Genomic DNA, 24,313 nt, shown 5'->3' with positions numbered 1-24,313 from the left:
ATTGGTACCACATTTTCTATGCACCAGTCCTGTGGAACAGACCCCGTTGCTATAGAGTCTCTAAATATAAGAAATAATGGTTTGTCGATTACATTACTTAGTTCTCTTAGTACTCGTGGGTGTATGCCATCCGAACCCGGAGATTTATCTATTTTAACCTTATTTAGCCGGTTTCGCACCTCTTCTTGGGTTAGATTGGTGACCCTTAATATCGGGTTTTCTTTGTCTCTCGGCATTTCATTTTCCACCGTGAATACCGTGGAGGAGAAGGTGTGTAATATATTCACTTTTCCTCGTCATCTACAACCATTCTTTCCTCACAATTTTTTAATGGGCCTACACTGTCACTTATGATTCTCTAACTATTGATATAGGTGAAGAACAGTTTGGGATTAGTGTTACTCTCCTTTGTGCTTCTGTTTCCTTTTTCAGCTTTAATTAGTTTTTTAGATAAAGTATTTTTCTCCCTATAGTTCTTAGATCTTCAGCGGGGCCGTCCTGCTTTAGTAGTGTAAATGCTTTCTTATTAGTGGTAATCGCCCCTCTTACTTCTTTGTTTAGCCACATTGGGTTTTTCCTATTTCTTGTCCTTTTGTTCCCACAAGGTATAAACCACTTACAGCGCCTATTTAGGATGTTCTTACACATTTCCCATTTATTTTCTGTATTCTTATTTCTGAGGACATTGTCCCAGTCACCAGATTAAGGGAATCTGTAAGCTGGTGAAACTTTTCCTTCCTAAAGTTCAGTGTTTTTGTGACTCCCTGACAAGTCCCCCTAGCGAAACAAAAGTGACACTGTACAATATTGTGGTCGCTATTTCCTGCAGATCTGTAATTCTGTCAGGTCTGTTAGACAGTATTAGGTGTAAAGTGCGGCTCCTCTGGTTGGATTCTGCACCAATTGTGAAGGATTTTTCTTGGTTATTAGCAGAAACCTGTGGCCTTTATGGGTTTCGCAGGTCTCTGTTTCCCAGTTAATATCCGGGTAGGTAAAGTCCCCCATAACAAGAACCTCATTATGGGTTGCAGCTTCATCTATCTGCCTTAGTAGTAGACTCTCCATGATTTCCGTTATATTTGGGGGGTGTAACAGACCCCAATGAGAATGTTATTACTATTTTTCCCTCCATGTATTTCGACCCTTATGGACTCGACATCCTCTTTCCCTTCGCTAATATCTTCCCTTAAAGTGGACTTTAGACAAGACTTTACATAAAGACAAACCTCTCCTCCTCCTCTCCGATTTTTACAATCCTTTCTAAACAGACTGTACCCCTGTAAGGTATCTGCCCGGTCACAGCTTCCATCTCACCATGTCTCGGTTATTCCCACCATGTCATAGTTACCTGTAGATATTTCTGCTTCTAGTTCTTCCATCTTGTTTGTCAGGCTTCTGCTGTTTGCGAGCATGCATTTTACAGAATTTTGCTTTGTTCCAATCTCCTCCCTGTTGATTGTTTTAGAAATTTTCTTACCTCCCTTCGGAGTTTGTTGTCTTGGATCTTCTTTGCCGCACCTCATATCATTCATCAGTATAACATCTGGCTTCTTCTTGTCTAACGTTTTTCTTCCGTCCCCTCTTCTAGTTTAATGTCCTCCTGATGAGTGTAGCGAGTCTTCTGGGGAATGTGTGTTTCCCAGGTTTGTTGAGGTGTAGTCCGTCTCTGGCGAGGAGTCCATCGTACAGGTAATTCACACCGTGGTCCAGGAATCCGAATCCTTGTTGTCTGCACCATCGTCTTAGCCAGTTGTTCGCATCAAGGATCCTGTTCCATCTCCTGGTGCCATGCCCGTCTACTGGAAGGATAGAAGAAAAACACAACCTGTGCATCCAGATCCTTTAGGCTGAGTTCACACGTGGCGTTTTTTTGCGTTTCCGCGGAGGTTTTGCCGCGAAAAATAAGCATCCCATGCATTCCTATGGGATTCCGCAATGCTGTGCTAATGCTGCGGTTTTTACCGCGGCGGAATCGCTTCGCGATAAAAACCGCAGCATGCTCATTAATTTGCGGAATCGCGGCGATCCCGCACCCATAGGAATGCAGTGTTCCGCTTACTTCCCGCATGTGGCTGTGCACACCATGCGGAAAGTAAGCAGAACAATTGCGGATGGTACCCACGGTCCGGAGGAGAGGAGACTGTCCTCCGGGCTGTGTGTACCATATCCCTGTAAAAAATAGAATTTAAAATAAAAAATATTGTTATTCTCACCTTCCGGCGTCCCGCGCAGCCTTCCCGCCTCTCTCCAAGCTTCCGTTCCCAGTAATCCTTTGCGAAAATGCCCGCGATGGCGTCCGTTCTCGCGGGATCGCGAAGTCTCGCGGTAATTCGCGCGACGTCATCGCCAATTACCGCGAGACATCGCGATCCCGCGAGAACGGACGTCATCGCGGGCATTTTCGCAAAGGATTACTGGGAACGGCTGCGCGGGACGTCGGAGGGTGAGAATAACACCATTTTTTTTATTTTATTTTTTTTACATTCTATCTTTTACTACTGATGCTGCATAGGCGGCCTCAGTAGTAAAAAGTTGGTCACACTCGTCAAACACTATGTTTGACGTGTGTGACCAACCTGTCAATCAGTTCTCCAAGCGATGCTACAGATCGCTGGGGAAAACGCTAGCATTTTGCAAGCTAAATTCGCTTGCAAAATGCTAGTTTTTCCGCGGGAATTTAAAATGCGATTTTCCCGCGGAATGGAATTCCGGAACTCTCGCGGTAATTTCCGCGAGAGTTCCGGTACGTGTGCACTTAGCCTTACTCTCTTCCCCAACTCTTCCAAGTCCTTGCAGATTGTCGGTAGGTCCTTACATGTTGGCACCAATGACACGGCAAGTATCAGAAGAAATGGGTGGACGTCCTTGGAACTGATGAGCTTATCCTATCGGTCATATCCTTGATCTTCGCACCTGGGAGGCAGCATACTTCTCTTGCGGTTATGTCCGGTCTGCAGATGGCTGCTCCTGTGCCTCTCAGTAGTGAGTCTCCCACCACCACCACTCTTCTTTGCTTCTTGCCTGTACTTTTTGTTGTCACTTCTGGGTGTTGCTGTGTGCCCTTTTCTTCTTTGTTTGCTGGTTGTGCCTCATCCTTAGGTGTACCATCGTCATCCTCCGCAAGGCCTTGGTATCGGTTTGTCAGTTGTGTGGTTGGTGATGTCTCCATGGTCTTCTTGCTTCTTTTGGTCACATGCTTCCACTCGTCTGCTTTTGGAGGTTCTCTGACACTTTCTTCACCTTCTGTGACCAGTAGAGAGGCTTCTGTTCTGTCTAGGAAGTCTTCATTTTCTTTGAGTTTCACAGTGGCAATTCTTTCTTCCAGACCACACACCTTTTCTTCTGAAAGGACCACTAATCTACACTTCTGGCAGGTGAAGTTGGATTCTTCTTCTTCGATCTGTGAACATGTAGCACAGGGGAAGAGTCTTGAGGAGATCATTTGCATATTCCCAGTGCCTTCTGGGATAAGTGAAGAGTCTCCGCGAGCTCAACGATCACTGGGTTTTGGCCGTTGCAGCTGAAAAGAGGAAATCGGAAAACCAGGGGAAGAGTCTTGAGGAGATCATTTGAATATTCCCAGTGCCTTCTGGGATAAGTGAAGAGTCTCCGCGAGCTCAACGATCACTGGGTTTTGGCCGTTGCAGCTGAAAAGAGGAAATCGGAAAACCAGGGGAAGAGTCTTGAGGAGATCATTTGCATATTCCCAGTGCCTTCTGGGATAAGTGAAGAGTCTCCGCGAGCTCAACGATCACTGGGTTTTGGCCGTTGCAGCTGAAAAGAGGAAATCGGAAAAATTTGGGCTCATCTTTCATCGTTTTTAAGAAATCTCAAGATGGAAGAGGCCAGGAGCCATTTGGTGAGCTGCATTTCTTGCTACATGTTCACAGATTTACCAGTGGAAAAGCCAAACTTCACCTGCCCCAAATGCAAGCTTGTGTCCCTGTTGGAGGAAAAGTTGCAAAATCTCGAAGAGAGGTTAGCTACGTTGAAGATCATTAAGGAAGGTGAAGAGTTCTTGGACAGAGCAGAATTATCTCTTCATGTTACAGAAAGAGAAGAAATTCGAAGTGCACCTGAAGAAACAGAGGAATGGAGACATGTGACCCAGAGAAGCAGGAGGATCAGGAGGCAGTCAGCACCCATACTGCTCAGGAACCAGTACCAGGCTCTCACGCAGGAAAACGATGAAGAAATACATCAGGATAAGACTTTGCCAACAAACACCAACCTTGTACGCCTTCAGAGTCCTCCTGGATGGAGAAAGAAAAATGTTGTGAAGAAGAAACGGAGAGTGGTGGTCATGGGGGATTCCCTGTTGAGAGGAACTGAGGCCGCTATCTGCAGACCGGATATAACTTCAAGAGAAATGTGTTGTCTTCCAGGTGCAAAAATTAAAGATGTGTCTGACAGGATATCAGGACTCTTCAGACCTACAGATGACTACCCATTCCTGCTACTACATGTGGGGACAAATGACACCGCAAGAAACGACCTGGAAATCATCTGCAGAGACTTTGAAGACTTAGGTAAGAAAGTGAAAGAACTGGGAGCGCAGGTGGTCTTCTCTTCCATCCTCCCAGTGGATGGCCATGGAACAAGGAGGTGGAATAAGATTCTGCAGGTGAACAACTGGCTACGTCGATGGTGCCGTCAGCAACGATTTGGATTTCTGGATCACGGAGTGAACTACTTATACGATGGACTACTTGCTAGAGATGGGGTGCACCTTACGAAGACTGGAAAGCATGTATTTGGAAGTCGCCTTGCTACACTTGTAAGGAGAGCTTTAAACTAGAACAACATGGGAAGGGAAGCAAAAGACCAGAAAAAGCCATACACCTGACAAATGCTATTGAGAACTCTGCTATTAGAAGTGGAAAGGAAGAACAAAGACGAAAGAATCTAATCAATAAAAATATTGGAGAAAGAGAAACCAATCACAAACTAAAATGTTTCTATACTAATGCACAAAGCATGGGCAACAAACAAGGAGAATTGGAACTACTAACACAGGAAAAGAAATATGATGTCATTGAAATCACTGAAACTTGGTGGGACAATACACATGATTGGAATACAAGACTAGAAGGATACAACTTATTTGCAAGAAACAGACTTGATAAACGAGGAGGGGGTGTCGCATTGTATGTTAGAAACGCGTATATCTGCACAGAGATTGAAGCTTCAGAGACTGGGAGTTCTGTGGAAACTGTTTGGGTAAGAATACAAGGACAGAACAATGGAAAGGACACCATTGTAGGCATTTACTACAGGCCGCCTGTGCAAGCTGAAGCTATGGATGAACTCTTTATGCATCAAATGGCCAAGTTCTCCAAAAAATATGACATAGTTGTCATGGGAGATTTCAACTATCCAGACATTTGTTGGGAATCTCTCTCAGGCAAAACTAACAGGTCAAGGAAATTCTTATCCTCTCTTGCTGACAACTTTATCTTCCAAAAGGTAGGGGAGAAAACAAGGGGAACTGCTACCTTGGATCTAATCCTTATAAACAGGGAGGAAATGGTTGAGGAGGTAAAAGTGGCTGGGACCCTAGGAGGTAGCGACCATGCTATTTTAGAATTTTGGATAACTAGAGGCGGAAGACCTGTGAAGACTCAGACGTCAAGGTTAGATTTCAGAAAGGCAGATTTTAAGGGATTCAGAAAGAGAATTGGAGGGATCCAATGGCTGGATATCCTTAAAGACAAAAATGTCCAGGAAGGATGGGAAATCTTGAAAAATGAAATTCTCAAAGCACAGTTGTTAACAATTCCGAAAAGAGGGAAGAATAGGAAGCAGTTAAGGAAACCAGGATGGATGAACACAGAACTTAAGCACATGCTAAAAAGGAAGAAAAAAATGTTTATAAAATGGAAAGAGGGAGGCATATCTAAAGAAGAATATAATGCTGTCTGCAGAACCTGCAGGGCACAAATCAGATTATCTAAAGCTGAAAATGAATTGAGGCTTGCAAGAGATGTCAAAAGCAATAATAAAGGATTTTGGGGATATGTCAAAAGTAAAAGAAAAGTCAAAGATGCTATAGGATTTTTACAGGATGAAAATGATGAAATGGTAAGACAGGATGTTGAGAAGGCTGAACTTTTAAATTCCTATTTTGCATCTGTTTTCTCTCAGAAACGAAATGTAACATCAACTGTTATTCACTGTCCTATTAAGGGAATAGAAGAATCCAGGATATCTATAAACAGAAAGATAGTGAGGAAACACTTAGCTAGCCTAAATGAATTCAAGTCTCCAGGTCCAGATGAATTACACCCCAGAGTACTGAAGGAGATAGCAGAAGAAATTTTTGAACCCCTCTCTATAATCTTTGAAAATTCTTGGAGAACAGGAGAAGTGCCAGAAGACTGGAGAAGAGCAAATGTTGTTCCTATCTTCAAAAAGGGGAAGAAGGTGGACCCAGGCAACTATAGGCCGGTGAGTCTGACTTCTATACCAGGTAAGATCTTTGAACAAATTATTAAACAACATGTATGTCAATACCTGGATAAGAATGAAGTGATTAAACAGAGTCAGCATGGGTTTGTAACTAATAAGTCATGTCAGACTAATTTAATTTCCTTCTATGACGGTATCGCTGATTGGGTGGATCAAGGAAATGCTGTAGATATAGTATATCTTGACTTCAGCAAAGCATTTGACAAAGTCTCTCATACAATCCTTATTGAAAAAATGATTAAGTATGGAATGGACAAGGCAACTGTTAGGTGGATTCATAACTGGCTTAGTGATCGGACCCAAAGAGTGGTCGTAAATGGCTGCACATCCAGTTGGAAGAATGTCTCAAGTGGGGTACCACAGGGCTCTGTCCTGGGCCCTGTATTGTTCAACATCTTTATCAACGATTTAGATGAAGGAATTGAGGGTAAACTGATTAAATTTGCTGATGACACAAAGCTAGGAGGGATAGCTAATACTAGAGGAGAGAGAGGATTCAAAAAGATTTAAATAAACTGGAGAAGTGGGCAGCAACTAACAGAATGGTTTTTAACAGGGAGAAATGCAAAGTACTACATCTGGGCAATAAAAATGGAAAAAGCATATATAGAATGGGAGGAATAGGGCTAAGTGACAGCACATGTGAAAAAGACTTGGGTATACTAATAGATCACAGACTGAATATGAGTCAACAGTGTGATGCAGCAGCAAAAAAGGCAAATGCAATTCTAGGATGTATTAACAGAAGCATACAGTCTAGATCACGTGAAGTCATTATTTCCCTCTACTCCTCTTTGGTCAGACCTCATCTGGAATATTGTGTCCAGTTTTGGGCACCACATTTTAAAAAAGACATCAACAAACTGGAGCAAGTTCAGAAAAGAGCGACCAGAATGGTGACCGGTCTGCAAACCCTGTCTTATGAGGAAAGGTTGCAGGATTTGGGAATGTTTAGTTTGCAAAAGAGAAGACTGAGAGGAGACTTAATAGCTGTCTACAAATATCTAAAGGGCTGTCACATTGTAGAAGGATCAACTTTATTCTCATTTGCGCAAGGAAAGACTAGAAGCAATGGGATGAAACTGAATGGGAGGAGACACAGATTAGATATTAGAAAAAACTTTTTGACAGTTAGAGTGATCAATGAGTGGAACAGGCTGCCACGAGAAGTGGTGAGTTCTACTTCAATGGAAGTCTTCAAACAGAGGCTGGACAGACATCTGACTGGGATAATTTAGCGAATCCTGCTTTGAGCAGGGGGTTGGACCAGATGGCCCAGGAGGTCCCTTCCAACTCTACGATTCTATGATTCTATGTTGCAGCTCACCATGTAGGTTGTCAGATCTGCCATGTTGCTCCTAGATCCTGCTGACTTGCTGCGTGTCTTCCTTGTGTAATCTACTCAATCAGGCAAGCTTTCTTGCAATAATGTCCTAGGGGAAAAAATTACGGCGTGCGGTTCGGCGATGCTTTCCAAGCAGCTGGTCCCGGCTGTATCCAACGATCCTCTTGCTTAGAGAGACGCTTCGCTTTTCCCAGAAGGCACCTGGAATATGCAAATTATCTTCCTCAAGCTTCAATCCCAAGTAGAGTCAACGTTTCAGACTCTTGACCGACCGAAGAAAGAAACAAAGTCAACATATAGATGACAGTCTTTTCCTCCTGGCTTACTGAAAACAGACGCCTGGATAATTAAGAAAATGCTGTATCGTCATACATTGCATATGGCCCAAAGTGTCTAATCCTCGTTCTGCTCCACAGGCTTTGGGCCTCGTGCGCATGCGATATGATTCTATTGTGGGTCAATGTGAAAGGACTATAAGGCTAGTTTCACATTTGCGCCTTTGTGCGCAAGTAAAAATGCATGAAAAAATGTGCGTTTTTTATGCGCATGCGCTCTCTAGGTGTCACATTTCACAGAAGGAAAATCCTTGAAACAGACTCCACCAATGGGACATCAAACAGTGTTTCTTTGTGTAGGGGGTGGTTTAAACCAGTGTCTAGACATGTTTACTCAAAAACCGCATGCGCATGAAAACGCAGACGAACGCATGTCCATTCGCCCGCCTGCGTTCCCATAGACTGTAATGCATTGTTTTGTCGCATTCCGTGCGCAAGCGTTTTTTGGCGGACCCAAAAATGCAACATGTTGCGTCCGGCGCATCTAGACGCACACCTGGAAAAAACGCACGCGCATGAAAACGCAGACGAACGCATGCAAATGCAAGACCATGCGTACGCCATGTTAAACATAGGGATGCATGCGCACAAAAACGCTGATGTGGAACCAGCCTAACTTGAAAAAGGCTCATCCATTACAAAACCAGAATGTGTAAAGCACCATTAACCCCTTCATGACAAAGCCTATTTTGACCTTAATGACCTGGCCATTTTTTGCAATTCTGACCAGTGTTCCTTCATGTGGTAATAACTCTGGAACGCTTCAACGGATCCTAGCGATTCTGAGATTGTTTTTTTTTCGTGACATATTGGGCTTCATGTTAGTGGTAAATTTAGGTCAATATTTTTTGCGTTTATTTGTGAAAAAATCAGAAAATTTGGTGGAAAATTTCGCAATTTTTAAATTTTGAATTTTTATTCTGTTAAACCAGAGAGTTCTGTGACACAAAATAGTTACTAAATAACATTTCCCACATGTTTACTTTACATCAGCATAATTTTGGAAACAAAATTTTTTTTGTTAGTAAGTTTTAAGGGTTAAAAGTTGACCAACAATTTCTCATTTTTGCAACATAATTTACAAATCTACTTTTTTTAGGGACCACCTCACATTTGAAGTCACTTTGAGGGGTCTATATGGCAGAAAATACCCCATAGTGACACCATTCTAAAAACTGCACCCCTCAAAGTGCTCAAAACTACATTCAAGAAGATTATTAACCCTTCAAAAAATTGGACATTTTAATTTTTCCAACAAAAATTTTCTTTTATCATTAATTTTTTTCATTTTCCCAACAACAGGATAAAATGGATCCTGAAATTTCTTGGGCAATTTCTTCTGAGTACAACGATACCTCATATGTGGTCATAAACCACTGTTTGTGCGCGCGGCAGGGCTCAGAAGGGAAGGAGCGCCATTTGACTTTTTGAATGGAAAATATGCTGGAATATTTAGCGGTTGCCATGTCGCGTTTGGAGAGTCCCTGTGTGCCTAAACATTGAAACTCCCCCACAAGTGACCCCATTTTAGAAACTAGACCCCCCAAGGAACGTATCTAGATGTATAATGATCACTTTGAACTCCCAGGTGCTTCACAAATTGATCCGTAAAAAAAAAGTACTTTTCTTTTCACAAAAATTTTCTTTTAGCCTCAGTTTTTTCATTTTCACATGGACAACAGGATAAAATGGATCCTAAAATTTGTGGGATAATTTCTCCTGAGTACACCGATACCTCATATGTGGTCATAAACCACTGTTTGGGTGCACGGCAGGGCCCGGAAGGGAAGGAGCACCATTTGACTTTTTGAATGGAAAATGAGCTCCAATCGTTATCGGACACCATGTCGCGTTTGGAGAGCCCCTGTGTGCCTAAACAGTGAAAACCCCCCACAAGTGACCCCATTTTGGAAACTAGACCCCTTAAGGAACTTATCTAGATGTGTGGTGAGCACTTTGAACCTCCAAGTGCTTCACAAAAGTTTATAACGCAGAGCAGTGAAAATAAAAAAAATCATTTTTTTTCCTCAAAAATTATTTTTTAGCATGCTATTTTTTATTTTTACATGGTTAACATGAGAAATTGGACCCCAAAAGTTGTCGTGCAATTTGTCCTGAGTATGCTGATACCCCATATGTTGGGGTAAACCACTGTTTGGGCACACATCGGGGCTTGGAAGGGAGGGAGCACCGTGACTGTTTGAATGCAAAATTGACTGGAATCAATGGTAGCACCATGTCGCGTTTGGAGACCCCCTGATGTGCCTAAACAGTGGAAACCCCTCAATTCTAACCCCAACACACCCCTAACCACAACCCTAACTCCAACACACCCCTAACCCTAATACCAACCCTAACCACAAGCCTAACCCTAATCTTAACCCTAATTCCACCCTAACCCTTATTCCAACCCTAACCCTAAGTCCAACCCTAGCCTTAACCCTAATGGAAAAATAAAAATATTTTCTTTATTTTATTATATGTGCCTCCCTATGGGGGTGATAGAGGGGGGGTTTATTTACTTTTCATTTCATTTTGATCACTGATGATGGAGGTGACGGGCGGTCACCAGATACTGATGATGGAGGTGACGGGCGGTCACCAGATACTGATGATGGAGGTGACGGGCGGTCACCAGATTCTGATGATGGAGGTGATGAGCGGTCACCACATACTGATGATGGAGGTGACGGGCGGTCACCAGATACTGATGATGGAGGTGACGGGCGGTCACCAGATACTGATGATGGAGGTGACGGGTGGTCACCAGATACTGATGATGGGCGGTCACCAGATACTGATGATGGAGGTGACGGGCGGTCACCAGTTACTGATGATGGAGGTGATGGGCGGTCACCACATACTGATGATACACTTCACCTGTGAAAGAATCTAAAAATAAAATCCAGAAAATCACATCATATGATTTTTACATAGTTAATTAGCATGAAATAAGTATTTGATACAATAGAAAATCACTACTTAATATTTGGTCCAAATCCTTTGTTTGCAGTTACAGAGGTCAGACGTTTCCTGTAGTTCTTGGCCAGGTTTGCACACACTGCAGCCAGGATTTTTTCCCCCTCCTCCATACAAATCTTCTCCAGATGTTCCAGGGCTGCTCCCTCCAATGATTTTCTATTAGGCCTCATACTCACATGCGAGGAACACGAACAAATCTCGCACATCAGTACCCGGCACTCGGATCGGAGCGTTCAGCTGCATGTCTTTCTATGCAGCTGAACGCTCTGATCTGAGTTCTGGCGGCAGTGCCGGTTATTGAGATGTGAGACCCGTCCGAGTTTCTCGCATGTGAGTATGAGCCCTCGGATTGAGGTCTGGAGACTGGCTAGGCCACTCCAGAACCTTGAAATACTTCTTACACAGCCACTCTTTAGTTGCCCTGGCTGTGTGTTCCAGGTTATTGTCATCCTGGAAGACCCAACCATGATCCATCTTCAATGCTCTTACTGAGGGAAGGAGGTTGTTGGCCAAAATCTCGAGATACATGACCCCATCCATCCTCCCTTCAAAACACTGCAGTTGTCCTGTCCCCTTTTCATAAAAGCACACCCAAACTACGATGTTTCCCCCACCATGCTTCACTGTTGGGACGGTGTTCTTGGGGTTGTACTCATCCCTCTCCCTCCAAACATGACGAGTGGAGTTGATACCAAAAAGTTCTATTTTGGTCTCATCTGACCTCATGACCTTCTCCCATGCCTCCTCTGGATCATGGTCATTGGTGAACTTCAAATGGGCCTGGACACGTGCTGGCGTGAGCAGGGGGCCTTGCGTGCCCTGCAGGATTAAAATCCATGACGGCAGTCTGTTACTAACAGTAATGTTTGAGACCGTGGTCCCAGCTCTCTTAAGGTCATTCACCAGATCCTCCTGTGTAGTTCTGGGCTGATTCAAAACCTTCCTCAAAATCATTCTTACCCCCCCACAGAGGCTAAATCTTGATTAGAGCTCCAGACTGAGGAAGATTCACAGTCAACTTGTGTAATTGTACCAACAGTTGTTGCCATCTCACCAAGCTGCTTGCCTATTGTCCTGTAGCCAATCCCAGCCTTATGCAAGTCTACAATTTTGTTCCTGGTGTCCATAGACAGCTCTTTGGTCTTGGCCATGGTGGAGAGGTTTGAGTCTGAATGAGAGTGTGGACAGGAGTCTTTTATACAGGTAACTAGTTCACACAGGTGCAAATACAGTGCAGAGTAGGATGGTTCTTACTGAAAAAATAACAGGTCTGTGAGTACCAAAATTCTTGCTGGTTGGTAGATAAACAAATAATTAAGTTACATTATGTTTCATGAAATAAGTACCATATGTAAAAATCATACAATGTGATTTTCTGGATTTTATTTTTCGATTCTGTCTCTCACAGGTCAAGTGTATGTACAATAAAAATTACAGATCTCTCCATTCTTTGTAGGTTTAAACCTTGCAAAATCGGCAGAGTATCAAATACTTATTGTCCCCAATGTATAAGCAATACCTCAGAACAGTAGGGAATATCATCATCAGAGATTACATTATGGAGGCATTAGGGATCAAATTTGACCCCATTACGGTTCCCTGTAATTGAATAAAACGTGCAAATATATGTAAAAACGTTCAACGAAAAAACCTATAGGGGGAAAAAAAACCCAGTACTCTGTCACATATGTCCACATGTAAAATTAGTGATGTGGTATAAAGCTCACATGCACATTGTGCAAGTCTGGCAGTGCAATTATTGGAACTGCTCAGTGTACAGGTCTGTGCTGATAGTTGAGCAATGAGATCCTGTAGACAGACTGGTGCAACACCTGACTGTCCAATGTGCAGGTAACAGTGAGATTTATACACCGAGCACAGTAACCTGTGCAGATACAGTGCTGCCAGGACCTAGTAACATAGTTATTAAGGTTGAAGGGAGACTTTAAGTCCATCTAGTTCAACCCATATCCTATCCTAACTTGCCCTAACATGTTGATCCAGAGGAAGGCAAATAAAACCCATGTGGCAAACAGTAAGCTTCACATTCCTTCCCGACTCCACATACGGCAATCAGACTAGCTCCCTGGATCAACGCAATATTAAGGAGACTAGTGTATATACCCTGTAATATTATACTTTTCAAGAAAGGCATCCAGTCCCTTCTTAAATTTTAGTAGGGAATCACTCATTACAACATCATGTGGCAGAGAGTTGCATAGTCTCACTGCTCTTACAGTAAAGAATCCGCATCTGTGAGTATGCTTAAACCTTCTTTCCTCCAGACGTAGAGGATGCCCCCTTGTCCCCGTCACAGGTCTAAGAGTAAAAAGATCATTAGAAAGGTCTCTGTATTGTCCCCGCGTATATTTATACATTGTAATAAGATCACCTCTAAGCCTTCGATTCTCCAAACTAAATAACCCCAAGTGTAATAACCTGTCTTGGTATTGCAGACCCCCTAGTTCCCAAATAACCTTGGTCGCTCTTCTCTGCACCCGCTCCAGTTCAGCTATGTCTTTCTTATACACCGGAGACCAGAACTGTACACAGTTTTCTAAGTGTGGTCGCACTAGTGACTTATATAGAGGTAACATTATGTTCTCCTCATGAGCATCTATGCCTCTATTAATGCATCCCATTATTTTATTTGCCTTTGCAGCAGCTGCCTGACACTGGCCACTAAATGTGAGTTTGTCGTCCACCCATACACCCAGGTCTCTTTCAGTGACAGTTTTGCCCAGTGTTTTACAATTAAGCACATACTGTAATTATACATCTTGTTCGTTCTACCCAAGTGCATGACCTTACATTTATCCCCATTAAAGCTCATTTGCTATTTATCAGCCCAAGCTTCTAGTTTACATAAATCCTCCTGTAATATAAAATTGTCCTCCTCTGTATTGATTACCCTGCAGAGTTTAGTGTCATCTGCAAATATTGAAATTCTACTCTCTATGCCTCCTACAAGGTCATTAATAAATATGTTAAAAAGAAGCGGGCCCAAAACTGACCCCTGTGGTGCCCCACTGCTAACCGTGACCCAGTCCGAGTGTGTGCTAACCGTGACCCAGTCCGAGGGTGCTCCATTAATAACCACCCTTTGTTTCCTATCCCTGCTAGAAAAGACTCTGGAAATCTCATGGGAGGGTGAAGACTCTGCATCTGACAGTAGAATGGGGCACTGTGACTAGCACTATAGTGGGGGAATGCTCCCAGATTCAGGGAGTGCCCTATCCTATTGCTGAATAAAGTGCCCCACTACAATGTCAAAGTCAGGGTGCCCAGTCATACTGCCAGATGCAGAACTCGTTCCCTGCCATGAGCACTGCAGACAGCAGAGGTGCGGAGAGGCAGTCAGGACGCGTTATAGGAGGAGCCTCTGCTCTTTTCCTAAGACGGATGTGGCTAGAACGTCCCGACAGCTCAGCACCGGCCCAGATTACTGAACGCCGTGTCATCTGTAGCCTGGACCATCAGACATTACCACCAGTCAGGATCTGACTGCTCAGTCAGGAGACATCAGCGATCTGTACACCGAGCTGCTCCAATGACCGAGCTGTCAGAATTCAGCACACAAGTAACTTTACATGTGGGCACTTTTCTGTGTGGGAAATATTCCATAGCAACATTTTTCTTGTGCAAATAGATCACAGGTAAAAAAGCCATCATGAAAACCGATCAGATAAAAAAAAACAAAACACAAAAACGAAACAATGGTCAATTTTGACATCTTAAACCACCAAACAAGAAGCTGCACCACGTCTCGGCCTTACATCCGATGATGACGATCTATGGTTATTGTGAGAAGATGAGGAAAATAAAAACCCTGTCACGCTCCGTCTGAAAATGATATTTAATGGTAATAAAACTACAGATTTCATAGAAAACGTCGTCAGCTTGTCCTCGTCTCCGGAGGACGTCCTCCTCGCAGTCGCTCATTTCGGGCTACGTCTGATAATAGACGAGATAAAATATTCTTCATCCTATTGTGCCGGCTCGGGCTCCTCGGAGGAAACGTTCACATCCCGAGACGGGAGCGCGGGGGTCTCCGATCACAGGGCCTGAGTTACTGCTCCTTCGGGGGCTTGTAGTGCAGTCGGCAGCGCTCGCTGAATACCTGTAATCAAAAAAGACGATGAGAATGATGAAGATATCAGATCCAGGGCGGCGCACACATCAACACCGGCCGTCAGCGGACAGACAAGCCTTGTGACACCAGATCCTATGTCAGGCGCAGCGCCTGAGAGCCAACAGCAAAGCAGCAGAGTCACTGGAGGAAGAAGACACAATGGAACTGAAGAGGCTAAGTTCTGCCCTGCCGGATTTAACCCCTTCCCGCTTAGGCCAATTTTCATTTTCCTCCCTTTTTCCCCCCCAAGATCCACAACACTTTTACGTTCCATCTACACAGCCATTAGAGGGCTTTCTTTTTTTGAGGGGAGAGTTGTACATTTTGAAAGTCACCATTTTACCCTATACTGAAAAAAAAAAAACAAAAAACTGCAAATGTGGTAAAATGGGGAAAAAAAAGCACAATTCGGTCATTGTTTTTTGAGTTTCTGCAGTATTCATTGTTCAGCAAGAATGACCCAGGCAAACAGTTCTCCTGGTCACCACTAAACACTAAAATTAAAAAACTGTTCAACTTTATTTGGTTATCTGCCTGGCAATGGAGCAGTGAGGGGGCCGGTATTTTGGTATTTGGCGCTGCGAGCGGTCGGTGAGGTGAGGGGACCGGGAAAGGAATGGCAATTCTGCCATTTTAATAATGATTAAATATAAAAAAAAAAAAAAATTTAAACATTTTCTATTTTTTTAAAACTCTTAGCGCTTCAGGGGGGACATGTAATCATCCAATCTCTAGAATACAGTGAGTACAGGGGATATAAAGTTTACATGCCCCTTTTAAAATACCAGATTTTTGTTGTTGTGTAAATAAATCTTACCAAGAGGAATCATTTCAGGACTTTTTTTTTTTACCCTTTAATGTCCTTTATAATCTGTACAAATCCACTCAGACAAACTGAAATCATTGTGAGGGAGATTATATATATGTATATTGAAAAAATAGCAGGGAAAAGTCAGCTCACCAATCTCTGCAGGAAACCTGGTTGTCAGACCCGCAAGGCGGCACCTGGATCAAGGGCGTAGTCCAAATTGAAGAGAAAAAAAATGGAAAGAACTCCAGCGTGTATACTGAGAAAAGTTAAAATTCCAATTTAATTCAAAACATCTCTAAAAAAAAAAATATGTAAATCCATTACTAGGTAGTTCACATGATGGATGGATCAAAAGCACACAGAATAGTGAAGGATCTGTCACAAAGGAAGAATTAGTTAGGACTAATGGAAAACAGAAAAACAAAATATAAAAGAAAAAAAATAAAATAATACACAATACAAGAAAATAATCATTCAATGATACTGCAGAATCAAATCTTGCCGTTTATTGAAGCCCAGCGGTAGCCGGGTCTGAAGCCTGAAGATCCAGAAGGACTCGCGGGTTCACAACCTTCCCCCTATAATCCCCTCCTCTGGAAGGTCTGAATACCCTCTCGATACCTACAGCAGGAATGGTATGAGTGCTTCCTCCATGAACAAGCCTGCAATGGCTGGAAACCGCTGAAATGTTAGAAGCGGTGGAACTAGCGGCTTCTGACAAGCGTTTGCGAAGCTTCAGACCAGGGCACCGCTGGATCTTTATTGGGTGAAGCACGTTGGTTATACCGGGGATCCCATACATCATGCATACTACCTAGTAATGGATTTACATATCTTTAAAGATATTTTGAATTAAATTGGAATTTTATCTTTTCACAGTATACACGCTGGAGTTATTTCCCTTTTTTTCCCTCTTAACAAAAAAAAAAAACAACTTATGGTTGCATAAATGTGCACACCCTCCTATAATCGGAGCTGGGGTTTTGCTCAGAATCAGCAGATCACATCCCCCCCCCCATATGTTACACAGTAGTCAGCGCTCGGCCGCCGTCATTCACAGCGATTCTGATTAACTCCAGGGAAAGTGTCGCTGTTCTACAAACATTTTCCCGACATTTCCTGGTCTGTAAACAGCTGACAACACAGCAAAGGATCTCATTGTGGAACGTTGTTAGGAGAAGGAACAAGAACATTTCCATGGCATTACATTTACCGTGGACACTGAGAAGACGTCATCCGGAAGAGGCTGAAATTTGGCACAACAATGACATTACCGAGAACTGAACGTCCATCAAAAACTGATCAAAAGAGATGAAAATTGTCCTTGGAGGCTGCAAGTGGGAGACAACGACATTACAGGAGCTGCAGGAATTTCTGACCAGTCCAGATTGTGTCCTGCATGTGACAACAATCTCCCATATTCTTTATATGTCCTGCCCGTGGGGTCGGAGACGGAGCCTTTTCTTACAAAGACATCCAGCCCCGGCGATGTGTTACCAAAACCTCCATCACGTTGGCCAGGAGCAGGAAACGTGATCTGTCTGATGAGACCGAAGAAGAACTTTGTGACAATAATTCCACTAGGTATAAAGCAAACACTGATTTATTCACGTGACAAAAAAAAAAAAAATCTGGTATTTTAACAGGGGGTGTGTAGACTTTTTTTATATCCACTTTAGCGCAAATCATGGTCTTCATAGAGGCAGCAATGTGGCAGTCAGGTGCCTCCTGCGATGGCATTGTGAGGAGAGTCCTGTGTAGAAGGAAGGCTGTGTGCAGACCCCATTATCATCAGCGGGCTCCGTCAGGCGCACATGGCGTCCATCGTGTGCAGTGGGCTTCTATATACCCAGCTGTACAGGACGCGCACATATATCAGGTGTTTCAGACAATTGTTGTGCCTCATCCTCCACTCCACGCGGGGGCAGCGGGCGTTGGGGCTGGCACTGACAAGGGCACACGACAGAGGCCGCATCTTACCTTCCAGCTCCGGTCGTTCACCACTTCCTCCACATTCAGCTCAGATTGCAGAAGCTTCAACTGAGAAAAAAACAAAACAAAAAGGAGAGGGGTCAGAGGTCATCAGAGCCAGATAACAGGGAGCAAGAGCGCGCAGTGCATTGTGGGAGATGTAGTTTAGTAATGAGGGGCAGCTGGACGACGTGCTGAGCATTTTACCCCGCTGCCGTGTAATGGAGCCGACACAGCTGCAATGGTCGGGTGTCACAATCCCACGGCTGACACCTGTATGTCACGGACGGAGGGACGCGACGCACTGCCGACACACGGCTACCACAGGCACAGTGGGGGCTTATCTTAGTTATCCCACCGCTGGCACCATGTGACAAAAAAAAAACAAAAAAACAGCAAGCTAGTCTTGCCCTAACACTTTATCGCAGGGGGGTTATTTTGGATGTCCCACCACTGCTAACAATCTTCCACGAACTGCGGGGATTTATGTATATCCCACTTTTCAGTTCCACTTAGGAACTCGCAGCTCTCTGGCGCCCCCCCCCCTTACCCTCAGGTCAGTCAGGGAACTGCACCCAGGATAGTCGCCGGACGGGCTGCTTGTGGTGCACGGCCGATTAGGCCGCTGCAGTGAGGGAATTATCAGTGCTTTGGCCGCAGCCACCCACTCAGCTTATAAAACCCTTCCGTCACTGCCAGCTAGCCCAACCAACCAAAACACACCACGCCGCCACCAGCTCCAGATTTCTCTGCTTAAGTTATAGACTTAATAGAGGGGTTCAAAGCAAACCCAATCAGTAGCGTAATTATCTTAAAGGCACGTGTTCATTTTTAGAGCATGAAGGCAGACTAATAAGTTTTAGAATTTATTCCCAAAAAAGGTGGGCACAGATAAAAGTTGAGACATTAGATATGTACAATGCAAATATAATTTAAAAGGGATTAACATATATTAACACTTACAGTTGCTTAGATGGTCTGTAGACTACCATGTGGGGGAGGAGGGGCAGTAGCCACACGTTGCCCTGCATCTGGGGACCTCTTGGCATGAGATCTCCTAGCTCGACTGAATGATTTTTGGAAGGGAATGCCTTAAAGCTTTGGGTTGGTGACATCACGAAAGGGGCAGTCTGGAGAGGGTCAGCCCCCTACTCTTGGAGTTACAATCTAACTACAAAACTTATAATAACTATCTCGTTGAGGGTACCTCGTATAGACACGCACCCGATATTCTTTTTAGCCGGTCGAATACAATAATTCAAAACCAAACATGCAGTAGTTATGTTACACGGTTTAGGAGAAATCCAGTTCTCTGTTTCTGCTGAGGTTAGAATTTCGCAAGAGCCACCGTAGTGAAGCCGGGTCAGCGCATATCACAGAAATGTCCGTTTCATTTTTCTGTCGCGAACACAGTCCGCGCTATAGCTTCGCTAATATCTCCCATTCATATGCTTCCCCGCATGGCTCAAACAAAGACATTCTTTCCCATGCCTGTGCAGGAGGGGGAAGAGAGAGAGAGCTGCTGGCGCAGGAAATGTCTGGTGTCCTATTACAAACAGGCACATAGCTGTGGGGAAAAAAGGAGGGGGCTGCAGCTGTGACAGGCTACAGTATGAATCTGTAGTGTAACAATGGTAGCTTCTGGAATGTTCCAGCAAAATCATATCTTACTTATCATTACATCGGGTCAGATTCTTCCTGTTTAACCTGTTAGGTGCTGCAGTCAATGAAGACCAAAGTAGATACTGTGGAGGATAGTGGAGGAGAGGTAATTGGCGCCCAGGGCCGTGCTCGCAGGTTGTCGTGGCCCCCGGTCTGCACTGTGCCCAGAAACAAGGGTCTGTGGGTGAATGTTACAGCTCGTCGGCAGAAAGCAGCGAAAACCTCCCGGAAAAGACGCGATGGAAGAAAAAGTAAAACGACCAATACGGAGAATAAATATCGACAACCCTGGAAAAATGAGCAGCGAGATCATACGGGAAACTGAATCACACGGGGCCGAAGACCGGGCCAATGTCCGGGCCTCCGGAGTGCGAGAGGACGGGTCAGCGAACAACTGAACAGCTACAGGGAAGAGATAAAAATCCCGCGACGCCATGACTGCCTGGTACATGGGCTGCGACTAATCTCTCCAGGACGATCCAACCAGTGAGTCCCAGAAGCCTCCAGGAGGTCTGCAGACGCCTCCTGCCCTGGATCCACCTTAGAGGGGATGTCCGGGTCATATATCGATGACCTTTCCTTAGGACAAATCATTAATGCCAAACCTGTGGGGTCAGACACTCGGCCTCCCAAGAGTCAGCTAATCCTGCAGGGGGGCCAGATGTACAGTGCCCACCCTGCTGCCAGTTTAAGTAATGGGACATGTGCATCATACCTACTGACAGCGCACACGACCCCGTGGTTATCAATAGACAGAAAGTCACCTGGAGAGGCGGCAGCAGCGAGCCGAGCAGAACCTTCTGCATCACAGCAGTGGGGCGGAAATCACCATTATAGGGAGATGACTTCTGCTATAAGGACACTGCACATTCTGCTCCACCTGCGTCATGGCTCCTCTTCCTGCAGATTCTCTACCACTGGGGACACGTGCAGCCGTCATCGCACCACCAGTGTTCTGATCTCCTGCACCAGGCTTCGGCAACGCAGCAAATAATGATGGGAACTGCGACGCTGAAGAGGAAAGTCTCTATGTTCTGACCACAGGCAGCAAGTCCCGGATCACCCGCCCATAGCGATGCCGGACCACAGAGAATCCATGCAACAAAGGTCGGAGGTCACACCGAGGAGAAGCAGCTGCCAGCACAACAGGAGCAGCTGTCAGGGGCGGGTGGTAAGATAATAAGGTCAGTAATGAAGCAGGTGGGAATCTCGTTATATACCCCCGGACAGTGCGATGAAATCACACACACAAATCAATGATGGTGCGAAAAACCACAGAGGATCATAAAAGTAATGCGAGTGCAGCCTGAGAAGGGAGCGAGGGAAGCGACTGGCGCAGGAGCAGACATGTCTGCCACAGACACACAGGGGTATCCAGCGGGCGCTCTCACCTTGGTCTGCTCTTTCCTGAGCTGTCTCATTACCGCCAGGTTGTCCGGGTTCCTCTTTCTCTCTTCCTGGAAACTATTCACAGTAATGGACGTCTGAGATATGCAGCTCTTTATGGTCCTTTCACGGGAGCGGTGCGCGGCGAGGAGCTGAGGAGGAAACACGTAGTGAACGGGGGAGGTGAACGTGATGCGGGGAAGGGGCCACGGGGGGGGGAGGTGAACATGAGGTGGAGAAGGGGCCTCGGGGGGGGGGGAAGGGTGGAGGTGAACGTGACGCGGAGAAGGGGCCACGGGGGGGACGTGATGCGGGGAAGGGGTCGCGGGGGGGGGGGGGGGGAGGTGAACGTGACGCGGAGAGGGGGCCACGGGGGGGGGGCAGGTGAACGTGACGCGGAGAAGGGGCCACGGGGGGGGGGGGGGGGGGGGTGAACGTGACGTGGAGAAGGGGCCATGGGGGGGTGGGGGTTGTGAACATGACGCAGGGAAGGAGCCACGGGGGGATGTGAAAGTGACGTGGGGAAGGGGCCACAGGGAGGCAGCGGTGCCACTTACAGACTCGTACAGCTGCCGGCAGGTCTGACTGGCATCGATCTTTCCAGCGAAGGACACAGTGGGGACGGTCGTGTTCAGCTCATGGACGATCCGGTCGTCTATCGTTCGCATCACCCGGAGGATTTCCTGCAGAGACCGCATAACTAAATCAGTGCTACTCCAGTCACAGCTAAAGCTGCAGGCATAATTCTGCTTTTGCACAACAGTGAACATAGGAAATGCAGCTCTGGCTTTGACTGGAGCATTAAGAAACTCTGAAACTAAAGTGTAACATGTACTCTAGTCACACCAAAAGGTTCATCACCAGCCTGACAGGCAGCCTGATATCTGAGCGCAATGCATCATGGGATCACACCTGGGTGACGGCTGCAGGATCTGGCATAATGTGCCTCAAGTTCCAATAGGGATTTTACTCCATTCACATCCAAAGCTGCGCTCACTGTCCTGCTGCCATCCTGACAGCTCTCCAACGACCAACACCATCTGCTGGATAAGTGCACGCCCTGCAGGGGGCGTATGGGAGCAATCGCTGCCACACAATACCGAGCACTGCTCTGGGTGTGACCGGAGTCTAATACACAACTGTCCCCCGTAGAAATCTAACAGCAGTGCTGAGCTTTGCATCCTCTGAGTCACCACCCCATATTGTGCCGTGCATTGCCATGGGAACAGGGGCCGGCACTGCAGGGGGCTCCCTGGTCACTGGGGGTCCGGGCAACAGCTCTGATCCCCATGTGGTCAGATCAAGGATGCTGAATTTCGGCTCTGATAACTTCCTCAACCCCGACACCGAAGTCGGAAACATCCAAATCCCGGAGCCGCAGAACGGACTCTATATGGCCGTCACCTCTGCACTCAGCCCTGCAAACATGCCCAGGTCAGTGGGGATACCGGGGGAAGGAGACAGAGACCCCAATTATCAGACATGTCGGTTGTCACCAGCTCTCCCAGCATCCTGTTGGCAACCGCCACACAGACCGATCTCAGAGCTGGGACTTGTAGTCCTGCAGCCCCTGGAGATAATGCCGAGCTCCCTACCAGGGCCCCCCCCCAGCACCGCGCCGGCTCCCTACCAGGGGCCCCCCCCAGCACCGCGCCGGCTCCCTACCAGGGGCCCCCCCCAGCACCGCGCCGGCTCCCTACCAGGGGCCCCCCCCAGCACCGCGCCGGCTCCCTACCAGGGGCCCCCCCCAGCACCGCGCCGGCTCCCTACCAGGGGCCCCCCCCAGCACCGCGCCGGCTCCCTACCAGGGCCCCCCCCAGCACCTCGCCGGCTCTCTACCAGGGGCCCCCCCCAGCACCTCGCCGGCTCTCTACCAGGGGCCCCCCCCAGCACCTCGCCGGCTCTCTACCAGGGGCCCCCCCAGCACCGCGCCGGCTCCCTACCAGGGGCCCCCCCCAGCACCGCGCCGGCTCTCTACCAGGGCCCCCCCCCAGCACCTCGCCGGCTCTCTACCAGGGGCCCCCCCCAGCACCGCGCCGGCTCCCTACCAGGGGCCCCCCCCAGCACCGCGCCGGCTCCCTACCAGGGGCCCCCCCCAGCACCGCGCCGGCTCCCTACCAGGGGCCCCCCCCAGCACCGCGCCGGCTCCCTACCAGGGGCCCCCCCCAGCACCGCGCCGGCTCCCTACCAGGGGCCCCCCCCAGCACCGCGCCGGCTCCCTACCAGGGGCCCCCCCAGCACCTCGCCGGCTCTCTACCAGGGGCCCCCCCCAGCACCTCGCCGGCTCTCTACCAGGGGCCCCCCCCAGCACCTCGCCGGCTCTCTACCAGGGGCCCCCCCAGCACCGCGCCGGCGCCCTACCAGGGGCCCCCCCAGCACCTCGCCGGCTCCCTACCAGGGGCCCCCCCAGCACCTCGCCGGCTCTCTACCAGGGGCCCCCCCAGCACCTCGCCGGCTCTCTACCAGGGGCCCCCCCAGCACCTCGCCGGCTCCCTACCAGGGGCCCCCCCCAGCACCTCGCCGGCTCTCTACCAGGGGCCCCCCCCAGCACCTCGCCGGCTCTCTACCAGGGGCCCCCCCCAGCACCTCGCCGGCTCTCTACCAGGGGCCCCCCCCCAGCACCTCGCCGGCTCTCTACCAGGGCCCCCCCCAGCACCTCGCCGGCTCTCTACCAGGGGCCCCCCCCAGCACCTCGCCGGCACCCTATGAGGGGCCCCTGCACTGCAGTGTGGGAGGCCCCGGAGGTCACAGGCTGCGCTGTCCCATTGACCAGCCAGCAGCACAGGACACCCCGCGCCGTCCCCTCTCACGCAGCCCCGGGCAGGGCCTCCCTCTCCGGCTCTCACACCCCCCAGTCCCCGGACACGTCTCACACAATCCTCACCTGAAACTCGGTGAAATCCTCGCAGCTCACCTCTCCACTGGGCGCCGCCATATTGGGACAGCCAGGGGTCCTCCGCGTCCCCGACCTCTGCCCTCCTCATGTGGTGTCCGCGGAGACCGCCTGCCTCGCGTACAGCGCCGCATCGCTGACGTAGCTCATTATGAGCTCTATGGAGCCGCCGGGCAGTGGTGACACGCTGTCTGCGCCTCACGGGAAACAATTCAAACTATGTCTCCGACAAAAATAGCGAGGCCGCCATTTTCTCGGTGATTTTTCATAGGAATTGTTAGGCTTTGGCTACAAGAAAATGGCGACTCACTAAAAGTCTGACATTGAC

General features: G+C 47.4%; 1 protein-coding gene across 2 annotated transcripts; it reads right to left on the bottom strand.

The window, feature by feature from the left end:
* Positions 1-14,972: 14,972 nt before the first annotated feature.
* On the bottom strand, positions 14,973-24,293 carry MIX23 (mitochondrial matrix import factor 23). Of its 2 annotated transcripts, none has more exons than XM_073577015.1 (5): positions 23,977-24,293; positions 21,650-21,775; positions 21,098-21,244; positions 18,054-18,113; positions 14,973-15,250 (listed from the first exon to the last, which is right to left on the bottom strand). In XM_073577015.1, the coding sequence occupies exons 1-5, from the start codon at positions 24,025-24,027 to the stop codon at positions 15,200-15,202; spliced, it is 435 nt and encodes a 144-aa protein (XP_073433116.1). In that variant the 5' UTR covers positions 24,028-24,293; the 3' UTR covers positions 14,973-15,199. The 2 variants fall into 2 exon arrangements, with proteins under 2 accessions (XP_073433116.1, XP_073433117.1); XM_073577016.1 differs by having other exon boundaries at positions 24,007-24,293.
* Positions 24,294-24,313: the final 20 nt, after the last annotated feature.

Source organism: Dendrobates tinctorius, unplaced genomic scaffold, assembly GCF_039654945.1.
Source record: "Dendrobates tinctorius isolate UK_male_01 unplaced genomic scaffold, ASM3965494v1 ptg000054l, whole genome shotgun sequence".
Lineage (NCBI taxonomy): Eukaryota > Metazoa > Chordata > Amphibia > Anura > Dendrobatidae > Dendrobates > Dendrobates tinctorius.
The sequence above is the reverse complement of the archived record's forward strand: the minus strand, read 5'-3'. Positions and strand labels throughout refer to the sequence as shown.

Coding starts and splice junctions, on each gene's coding strand:
- MIX23 (XM_073577015.1), bottom strand. CDS start 24,027: ATGGCGGCGCCCAGTGGAGAGGTGAGCTGCGAGGATTTCACCGAGTTT. Junction 21,776..23,976: donor AGGATTTCACCGAGTTTCAG/GTGAGGATTGTG, acceptor CGGTCTCTGCAG/GAAATCCTCCGGGTGATGCG. Junction 15,251..18,053: donor TGAACGACCGGAGCTGGAAG/GTAAGATGCGGC, acceptor TTTTGATTACAG/GTATTCAGCGAGCGCTGCCG.